Raw genomic sequence first — 11,241 nt, 5'->3', positions numbered from 1 at the left:
GTAGCAGTAGAAGAAGTGTAAAGTAGCATTGTTTTTAATACATATCCTACGATGTACTCTTAAGAGTTAAAACCATGGTCCCTGTATGTGGTGCACTCATACCGATCCCAAGGAACCGTACTTACTCATAACAATAAGACACACACTGATGCATGTATTCATGCACTTGACAAATTTATGTCTTGAAACGCTGGTAGGGTAAAAAAAATAACGAGATTTGACGATTTGTAAGAATTAATTTATTTTAAAAAGGTAAATAAAGATGTTTTTGGTTTCGTATTTAACAAATTATCAGTTTTATCGAAATTAATTAATTTTCGAATCGAGTCACACGATATCATTCGATGACTTTGCAAATGCAGTACGATGATACGATTACTTTTACGTTGCGGCAATCACTAAAATTCGCTAAAATGACACTAATGACGTTTAAAAAGTGGCACGCTCGGCTTCATACAATTTTTGACACATGCTGCATCTATCCTTATCTGTGTGTGCCACAGATAACTAGAACTGTCATAGAACTCCAAAAGTATTTTAAGGTAAACGCTTACTTGTTCATTTGTACACAGCAAAACTCGGCAAACTTGTCGCCAAAAGAGAAAAATTAAATGTTTCAGCGATGAATTTGGATGAATTCGATATATTCGAGTAGGAAATCTATTTGAATGAATAGCGAAATTGAATCGAACTTAAATACATTTTTTTCTATGGCAGCACCGTTTTCCGGTTTTCAAAATGTCAAATATGTCAATCAGTGTGACAAACAACGATTCGCCCACTGAGATGTAATTTTCTTTTTTCTTCAAAAAATAAGTTTGTGTAGTGAATTTCTGTGATTTGCAAACGCATTTTCACATATTTGGTTGTTTCATAAAGGTAGGTAGATCGTTTTAGTTCCGTTAATCGGTAAATACGCACTCATATTATTAAGTGATCTCACTGGGCAGTTTCGTATTGTCAATCGTAGCCCAGCGCAATAATGACTAATTAGTCCATTTACAAGACTAATTTAATGCCAACAGGCCCTCTTAAATTTGTTTAATAATGTAATAAATATAATAGGTTACTGAACATTGACTGGGTTTTGCTTCTTGATAAAATACATACTACTTGTACGTTTACGTGACTCATGTTTTTCCTCTTACCTTGTATTGAATCCTCTGTATACCTTCTGCTTGAACCTAATTCGGTCAAAACTTTTTAATTACTGAAATAGTCTTGTAATAGTAACAGTGCATATTCTAAAATCATTATCAGAGGTGACCTGTTTGTGGCAACAAGATGATCCTAATTAATCCCTAGAAATACTATTTCTTTATCAACTTCAGTAATTTGACACAGTCAATATTTATGGTAAAATCATTATATGAAGTAAGAATTTACTTGTGAGATTGTTTACTAACAAATACACATTACATTTTCACAGAAATAAATAAAGATGACATCATCAAATACATTGCAAAAGGCTATCGACCTTGTAACGAAAGCAACAGAGGAAGACAAAAATAAGAATTATGAAGAAGCTTTGCGGTTGTATGAACACGGCGTGGAATACTTTTTACATGCTGTCAAATATGAGGCCCAAGGGGAGAGAGCTAAAGAGAGCATTCGGGCAAAGTGTTTACAATATTTGGACAGAGCTGAGAAACTGAAAGAATACCTCAAGAAGGACAAGAAGAAGAAACCAGTTAAGGATGGAGAGTCTAATTCGAAGAGTGAAGATAAAAAAAGTGACAGTGACAGCGATTCTGATGACCCAGAGAAGAAGAAATTGCAAGGGAAGCTGGAAGGTGCTATTGTGGTGGAAAAACCTCATGTTAAGTGGAGTGATGTTGCTGGGTTAGAGGCTGCCAAAGAAGCGTTGAAAGAAGCTGTTATCTTACCCATTAAGTTCCCTCACTTGTTCACTGGCAAACGTATACCCTGGAAGGGAATTCTGCTATTCGGACCGCCTGGTACTGGTAAATCATACTTAGCAAAAGCAGTAGCTACTGAAGCTAATAATTCTACTTTCTTCTCAGTGTCTTCATCTGATCTTGTGTCCAAATGGCTTGGCGAGTCTGAGAAACTGGTGAAAAACTTGTTCGAAATGGCTCGTCACCACAAGCCAAGTATCATCTTCATTGATGAAGTTGATTCCCTCTGCTCTTCCCGATCAGATAATGAGTCTGAATCTGCCAGAAGAATCAAAACTGAGTTTCTTGTACAAATGCAGGGTGTAGGAAATGACATGGATGGTGTTTTGGTGCTTGGAGCCACCAACATACCGTGGGTCCTTGATGCTGCTATTAGGAGACGATTTGAGAAGCGTATTTACATTGCATTGCCCGAAGAACATGCTCGGCTGGATATGTTCAAATTACATTTAGGTAACACACGTCACCAGTTGACGGAGCAGGATTTAAAAGTATTGGCTGCAAAAACAGAAGGATATTCTGGTGCTGATATAAGTATTGTTGTCCGTGATGCATTGATGCAACCTGTCCGTAAGGTACAGTCCGCAACCCACTTCAAGAAGATTACTGGGCCTAGCCCCACTGATCCTGATGTGATTGTCAATGATCTTCTGACTCCCTGCTCACCCGGAGATCCAGGAGCTATTGAAATGACCTGGATGGAAGTTCCAAGCGACAAATTAGGAGAACCACCTGTCACTGTGTCTGACGTGATGCGATCATTGGCAACATCTAAGCCAACTGTTAATGACGAAGATATGATAAAGCTCAGGAAGTTCATGGATGATTTCGGTCAGGAAGGTTAAAAAAAAAGAATTGTCCGCTTTTACTTTAAATTACTTATAGGTTTTGATGTATTAGAACTGTTTTTAAGCACAGTGCCTAACAATATGTTGCATCAGCAGTGGAATTTTATTTTTATAAGAAATATTTAAATGGTAACTTAATATTTTGTTACTGCACTCTTTTAATGTTAACAAGCACATCTTTTTATTTAATTGTAACATCTAAGGCTTGAAAAATCCTTCTGCGTCTCATTATTTTTATGAATTATGTATGTATTTGAAGTTAAACAGATTATGTTGGTAGGTATATTTTACTAGTTGATGCTTTTGCTAGTTCCACACCATCCTATTGTGAAAGTAACACCAATTTGCCTTTAATATAAATCTTAATGTTTAGTCTGTGGATTTCAATAAATATACTGTTAGTAAATTGAATAAAATATATTGTGTACTTAGGTAGGTATATTAATATTTTGTCTAATTGTACATGAATGTTAATACAGGTCTGATGATTTGGATTTCATGATTTTAATTATTAATGTAAACAAACATATATTTACAAATCCACAAGTTATGCATGGAGATTGCTTTGTATGTGTTGATTTTGAATTCTGTGAAGCTAAGACACTGGCCTGTGCCTGTGCAAATTGAGAGATGTCTCATACAAATTTCTTACATTCAAAGCTCACTCCACACATACCTTGTGGCCATAAATGTATTTTAAGGCCTCTAGTTTGCTTCAAATTTTAAATATTCGATGTTTAAGCAAATAGGTGTTCTATAGGATGGGATAAAATAGAATACCCAATACTTCCCATGATTAGGTAACAGGGTTTGTATGTGTTAAAATATCTTTGCACCTATTACGAATCTGTCTACCTAATAATTCTAGTTGTAGATAAACTAAAATTTATTGTTAGGAATTAATTGTTCATCATGTTGAAAATATTTTTCGTGATTATTCATTGTGATAATGTTCGATATTTACTTTCACAAGTTTTACGTATCTTTTTTTAAACAAGAAATATGTATAATGTGTAATATATTTATCTGGCTTTTAAATTCAGACTATAAACAATAAATTGCAATTCACTTAAAAATAATAGGTACTATAATAATCTCTAACATTCTTAGGTATTTTTAGGTTTCAAAATTAGTATAAAGCGTATTTTTGTCTATTGTTTATATTGTTGAATAAGCGATTAAATATGTTTCAAATATTTAAATTGGTCTTTGTTTTGACACCATAACTTGTTCAGGGAGCAAATGATACGACGTTATTTTCTTATCTTTTAGTTTTAATACTTCTTCATAATTGTAATCTTCATTAGGTTGGATAATTTTAAAGAATAGATAAAACAAATGAATTTTATTTACATTTTGGCATATTTTAACACTTACATATTAAAACAATTTTATTATCACAATATCTTATCGAAAATTTTAATGTTGACGAATACTGGTATCAGGGGAAATAGAACGAACGCCTTCATTACGCTCGAAGAGTTTGTTTCTGAAACAGATAAGATACTTAGTTGTAGTTCGTGATTTACATTTGTGTAATAATTTTCTTAATCTAATATAAAAAAAAATCTAAGTGTTTTAATGTTACGTGTTGAAATTTTTCACAGGGAAATGACATACCTACTGCTCCACAACCTCAGTGATTCTCAAGATAACGATTCCCAATTTTATTCAAGGAGGTTCAAGAGCTAGAGTTGTGTTCCTAGCTTGATTATTCGCTACCTTAGTCCCTCGTACTAAGCTAATACGCTTGTGTCACGAGTGGGTTCACCACAATAGTCGAGCGTCAGCGAGGTTCGAACCCGCGTTCCTCGGATGATATCAAAGAGTATGTAAGTATGAGAACTTTACTGACCTATAACAACGGTTCTTTCTCTCTGGTGCGTGCCGAGGGTAGCGACACATCGGAGCTGCATCAGCGGCTTCGCTGGAGCTTGCAGGCCGAGGGTAGCTACTAGCAAACCCTGTGGTGCTGGTCGCGCACCGTATGGTATCAACCAGGATGGCTCTGTAACCTGGAAGAACAAAACAATTGAATATGAAATGCTCTATCCATCTTGACGCGAAAAAGACCTAAGTTTGTTGTTTAAATAGGTGGGTACTTGTGTTGTGTGTGTATTCTGTAGTAGCTCATGATTAGTTTAACGTGTCAGTTAATCTTCAGGATCGTTCCATATGTTGCCGAAGAATGAATAAATGATTTACAGTATAGTACTTGTAAGTACACCAAACAAAACAAGAATATTAAAACAAATGAGAAGGTACAATTTAGGCGGACTTATCGCTATATTTATCTGTAGCTCTATCTAGACAATTTGAAATCCGTAGAAATGGTAGAAGTTAAACAATCTATTGATAGCCGAAAGCGGTTCTAATATTTTTCTAGTGCATGCTCAAAAATTAAGCATCAATTTGGACGTCTCACGACCATTTTCAATTCCGAATTTAACTTGTGCGGCGTCCTCGGCACTCGAGTTTTGGAAATATTATCGAAAGCAATAACAATCCTTTTGTCCGTCTACCTACGTGCCACTGTAGGTCTGGGATCGGGAATGAGCTATAAGAGCAATTGAATTCTAGTGGCTCGCTCATACTGCCAGCATGTAGGTACCTACTTTGATATGAACAAATCCCTGTGCAGAAGTAACTAGGTAGGAGTCAATGGTAGGAGTAAAGTATATTTTTGGATTTTTGAATGTTTTTACAAGCAGACTTTTAATTGAATTTAAGCAACACTAACTAGGTACTTTATCAGTAGAGATACCAATCATGGCACACAGAGTTATTTCGTAAGACGATGTCCGCATTTTTGGTTCATTCTGGAACGTTTGGCTTTGCTCTACACTCGATAAGCTAGTTGCCCGTGCGAGTGTCGACCGCTAGCGATTTCCAATTTTAGATTTTATGTGTGCAGCGCAACACTTGAGTCGTGGAAATATTATCGAAAGCAATAACAAACCTTTTGTCCGTCTACGTGCCACTGTAGGTCGGGGGCCGGGAATGAGCTTGAGGAGCAATTCACGTTGAGTGGCTCGTGCGGCGCGTACGCCCGCTCGTGCCCGCTGATACGAGGGCCTTCGCGGGGGATGTCTGGAATTAAACGGTCATTCTTGGTAGGAGGAAGGTTTTTTTGATAATAATGATATAAAATAAAATAGTGGGTAAAACAACTATAAGGGCATTGTACTTGTACAGTGTACACACGATCACATAATTTACCTAAGCTGTGAAGTATAACGTAATGAGATAAAGCTTAACACAACTTACGCAAAACAAAGAAACGGCTTGTATTAAGTTACCTTTTTAGATTTTTCGACAGCAACGACTTTCAGTAGGGTTAATTTTTTAATGAAAAAAAAAAACCGGCCAAGTGCGAGTCGGACTCGCACACCGAGGGTTCCGTCGTACAAACGTAGCGGTTTACAATTTATGACGTATTAAATCAAATTACTTACTAGATATCGTAGTAGTCTTTACGTTTTGATTCCGTTGCGAGTAGTGGCGAATTTCAAAATATGCGGTATGATTATAGGTAGGTTAGGTTAGGTTAGGCTCAGCGTTTTGAATTTTTGCGTTGATTTAGAATTTTTCACAGTTTTATTACATTTAAGAAGTGTTTGATATGAATTTCAACTTTAATATCTCTACGCGTTCATGTGAAAAAGGGTAGGTAGTAAGTTTATAATTATTAAAATATTTTAATATTTTATGTAACTTCAAATTTATCATTTTCGCAATTTTTCCTTTATCTGTACTATATAACGTTGCTTCGTGCCGAATTTCAAGATTCTGAGTTCACGGGAAGTACCTTGTAGGTTTTGATTCCCTAGCGTGTGACGGAAATTCGTCTAAGGTGTCGGTATAAACTGCTGTATCTTTTGATCGCGTTAACTTAGGAGTTTGATTTTTTCACTGCTTAAAGGAACAATAGACCTAGGTATTTGGTATAAATTTCAATTTGATACCTTTATTCGTTCGTGAGAAATAAGGTAGTAAGTTTCATTTTATTAAAATATTTATATTATATTATATAACTAAAAAAAATGAGATTTTCGCAATTTTTCCTATTTTGCATTATATGAAAATGCTTCATGCCAAATTTCAAGATTCTGAGTTTACGGGAAGTATCCTGTAGGTTTTGATTCCTTTGCGAGTGTCGAAAATTTGTTGAAAATATCGACATAATCGGCTGTATCTTTTGATTGCGTTGGCTTAGAAGTTTGATTTTTTCACAGCTTCAAGGGACAGTAGACCTGAGTAATTGATATAAATTTCAGCTTCATACCTCCACGCGTTCCTGAGAAAAAGGGTCTTGACAGACGGACGGACGGACAACAAAGTGATCCTATAAGGGTTCCGTTTTTTCCTTTTGAGGTACGGAACCCTAAAAACATTAAAAACATAACAAAACCCATTCGGCCACAACTTTTCTATTTTTAAGTTTATTTAGGTACAACTGTTTATACTACTTAGTAATTAAGTTTATAATAAGTTACCAAAAGTAATAGTTTATACTTACAATAAACTTCCATGAAAGCCTCGGCCTGGGCTGAATGGAACGATGGCGCCTCCTTTGACACTTCGCACCGGTACAGGCCCCGGGATTTCAGGCTTAAGTCCTTCAGGTGAACGCGGCGGGCGCTTGACTTATCCAGCTGCAGAATAAAAAACGTTTAATGAATAAGGTTTCTAATATAAGATTTTAAACTTTCGCGTTACATGTAACTCATAATGTCTCATTAATAGTTTTTAATATCTAAATAAACTTGAATGAAAATAAATAAAAATGATTTAATTTACACAATACTGTCGATGCTTTCGTGGTAGTAGTAAAAGTGTTTTGACTCTCGATCCGGAGGTACTGTGTTGAATTCTCATTTTCAAAATAAAAGTTCCTACTAAAATGTATTAATTACCTGTGACTTATTTATATTCACAGAGAGTCATTTTAACATTAAAATTTTTAAGACAGTAACGGAGTCTCATTCATTGCCGATAGATATGAGTTGTAATAAAAATAACTACAAAGATATTGTTACTGCTATCTTATCTTACAAAGCTTCAGCAAGCCACAAATAATGTCATTAAAATTGATGATCGGTAAAAAAGCGGGTCTGAAAAGCCAATACGGTTGATATTTTATGACTGTTCTTATGACACGATGAAGCGAAAAATGTCTAGAGCCTATAAGGTAGGTAAAAATATGTTTTGTCTTCTCAGACATGCCAAAATAATGTCTGTCTTTTTATTGGCTGTAATAATATTATAACACTTTGAGCTGTACCTTCCAGTTTGTGTGGTAAATAAATAGATATACATAAATCCAGTCCAGTTCTTTGTACTTAGTTAAAGACGATGTTGGTAATGTAGTTATCTTCTGAGTTGGCAAAATATGAAAATATTAAATAAACATGGTTTACAATCGTCCCATAAGTCAGAAAAATAAAATTAATATGATTATTATATTGCCATTGTTACGATTTTTAAAGGCCCTTTTCAGTTATCACTATCTTTTTCTCACAAAATTTGCAACTTTTTGAAAGCGCTTTGACGAATGTAGGATACTTTCGCTCAGCAGTGATAGATAGATTCTAAGTAAAAAATCTCTCACATTGACTGCGACCCCAAGCTACGAGTATGTGCTCTCTGGGGCAGGCGTAATTTCGGCATAAAGACTAAGGCTGGGTTTGCACTATCTTACTTTAACTTTAACAAACAGCTAGAATCTGTCAAACTCTATACAAAAAACACCGGTTATCGTAAAAGTTAGGTGGTGCAACTCAACCTAAATAAAAACTCTTACATCGACTGTGACTCCGTCCAAGCTTCGGCATGAACCGGTAGAATTCAGTTTAGGCAAAGTAAAAAACTCTTACATCGACCGTGACTCCGTCCAAGCTATGTGCTCGTTGTGGCGGGCGTAGCTTCGGCATGAACCGGTAGAACTTAGTTTAGGCTAAGTAAAAAACTCTTACATCGACTGTGACTCCGTCCAAGTTATGTGCTCGTTGTGGCGGGGGTAACTTTGGCATGAACCGGTAAAACTTAGTTTAGGCTGANCACGATGAGGCGAAAAATGTCTATGAGCCTATAAGGTAGGTAAAAATATGTTTTGTCTTCACAGACATGCCAAAATAATGTCTGTCTTTTTATTGGCTGTAATAATATTATAACACTGAGCTGTGCCTTCCAGTTTGTGTGGTAAATAAATAGATATACATAAATCCAGTCCAGTTCTTTTTAGTTATAAAGACGATGTTGGTAATGTAGTTATCTTTTGAGTTGGTAAAATATTATGCAAACATGGTTTAGACCGTCCCATAAGTCAGAAAAATAAAATTAATATGATTATTATATTGCCATTGTTACGATTTTTAAAGGCCTTTTTCAGTCATCACTAAGCATAAGCACTTTAACGAATATAAGATACTTTCGCTCAGCTGAGTGATAGACTTTCGGCTAAGTAAAGAAGGCTCTCACATCGACTGTGACTCCATCCAAGCTATGTGCTCTCTGTGGTAGGTGTAGTTTCGACATAAAGACTAAGGCTGGGTTGCGTTATCTTCGTCGTTTCAGCCAAATGACGTCCACTGCTGGACAAAGGCCTGCCCCAAGGTTTTCCATAATGAACGGTCCTGCGCTGCCCGCATCCAGGCTCTTCCCGCGACCTTTACCAGATCGTCGGTCCACCTAGTAGGAGGCCTGCCCACGCTACGTCTTCCAGCCCGTGGTCGCCACTCGAAAACTTTCCTGCCCCAACGGACTGCTGCTGCACTATCTTACTTTAACTTTAACAAACGTCAAAAATATGTCAAACTCTATACAAAAAACACTGGTTATCGTAAAAGTTAGGTGGTGCAACACAACCCAAGTAAAAAATTTACATCGACCGTGACTCCGTCCAAGCTATGTGCTCGTTGTGGCGGGGGTAACTTTGGCATGAACCGGTAAAACTTAGTTTAGGCTAAGTAAACAACTCTTACATCGCCTGTGACTCCGTCCAAGCTATGTGCTCGTTGTGGAGGGCGTAGCTTCGGTATGAACCGGTAGAACTTAGTTTAGGCTAAGTAAAAAACTCTTACATCGACTGTGACTCCGTCCAAGCTATGTGCTCGTTGTGGCGGGCGTAGCTTCGGTATGAACCGGTAAAACTTAGTTTAGGCTAANAAAACTCTTACATCGACTGTGACTCCGTCCAAGCTATGTGCTCGTTGTGGCGGGCGTAACTTCGGCATGAACCGGTAGAACTCCTCATGATCCCGGTACCACTTGACGGAGTAGAGCTTGCCGCCTTCTAGCTCATAGTCGCAGGTCAATGTGGCCGCTTCGCCTCTCTGCTTGAATGGTGGCACTGATACTCCGATCACTCGAAGGCAGATGGAAACTGCGAACATTTTTTTCCAATGGTCATGTTGAGAGATTAGCCTAGATAAGTAGGTACACGTTTGGTGTTGTTCATGTGCAACCGATTCTTTTGTATTATGATGGACTTTGTTTAAAATAATAATAATTAAATGTTTAAGTTTCCTTTTGAATTTTCAATTAGTTATCGATAGTTTTTTTAATTAAATTAATATCAATAGATAATAATAATCTACTAATGTAAAGATGTAAAGATGCTATTATATGAACATTGCAAATTGGTATAAATAGAAATACCATACCATTATTGTCATTTTCAACTCACAATGTTATTCATTCCCAATACATATTACTTTTCTAATCCACCTCACTGAAATTAATTTCTGTTGGCGCTTTTTATCATTTACAATCTTAATCTTTTTTTTCTTTCTTCTTTCTTTCTAATCAAACTTAACTGTTATGGTAAGTTATTAATTTTCAACAAAAACCACTACCTTTAAAATAGCTGATAAAATACCAAACAACAGCGATCCGCTTCATTTTCACATTAACCACTCACTAACTTACAACCAACTCGCGTCATTGTTACAACGGTAACATAAAACCATCAATGTTACAAACTTAGCGCGTAAGCAATAATGAGAAAAGTTCGGAGAGCCCGCTGGTAGCGCGCGTAGCGTAGCGCGGGTGGAGTGCAACTGTTGCTACGATGCTTTGCTACGAATCGCCGCTACGAGATCTACGAATATTGCAGCGCACTAACTTTCGGACGGGATAATATTTTTAACGAAAACAGTAGTTGTAGTTAGTATCGTAATAGATCTCACAATTTACTACTTCAGTTTTAGTGCTACGTGCGTGCTGGTCTTAATTATTCTTTAGTATTATTACAGGTATAGCGCTGAATTGAATGTCTATGATTTCTTGAAGTCCATTAAAAATTATATTAAAATTATTAATATTATTTTACGAGGAAACTGTAATTGAAAAACTGTAAATAACAACTGAATCAAGGATAAAGGCGTCGATAAATAATTAATTTTGAACACGTGTAAGAAAGTCATGTTTCACTTACCGCAAAGAGTTATTAAAGTTGCTTAATTAATTATACC

At 36.3% G+C, this 11,241-nt stretch overlaps 2 protein-coding genes across 2 annotated transcripts; one reads left to right on the top strand and one right to left on the bottom strand.

Annotated features, from left to right (window-relative positions):
• Positions 1–753: 753 nt before the first annotated feature.
• On the top strand, positions 754–3,632 carry Vps4 (vacuolar protein sorting 4). Its single transcript, XM_028316200.1, has 2 exons — positions 754–879; positions 1,430–3,632. The coding sequence occupies exon 2, from the start codon at positions 1,442–1,444 to the stop codon at positions 2,762–2,764; it is 1,323 nt and encodes a 440-aa protein (XP_028172001.1). The 5' UTR covers positions 754–879; positions 1,430–1,441; the 3' UTR covers positions 2,765–3,632.
• A 428-nt stretch (positions 3,633–4,060) lies between these two features.
• Positions 4,061–10,717, bottom strand: LOC114363892 (uncharacterized). Its single transcript, XM_028319806.1, has 6 exons — positions 10,624–10,717; positions 9,946–10,151; positions 7,287–7,422; positions 5,727–5,857; positions 4,623–4,782; positions 4,061–4,256 (listed from the first exon to the last, which is right to left on the bottom strand). Exons 1-6 carry the CDS (start codon positions 10,667–10,669, stop codon positions 4,165–4,167), a joined length of 771 nt encoding a protein of 256 aa, XP_028175607.1. The 5' UTR covers positions 10,670–10,717; the 3' UTR covers positions 4,061–4,164.
• Positions 10,718–11,241: the final 524 nt, after the last annotated feature.

The sequence above is a fragment of the Ostrinia furnacalis genome, unplaced genomic scaffold, assembly GCF_004193835.3.
Source record: "Ostrinia furnacalis isolate ACB-3 unplaced genomic scaffold, ASM419383v2 OfSCF0067, whole genome shotgun sequence".
In the NCBI taxonomy this organism is placed as follows: Eukaryota; Metazoa; Arthropoda; class Insecta; order Lepidoptera; family Crambidae; genus Ostrinia; species Ostrinia furnacalis.
The sequence above is the reverse complement of the archived record's forward strand: the minus strand, read 5'-3'. Positions and strand labels throughout refer to the sequence as shown.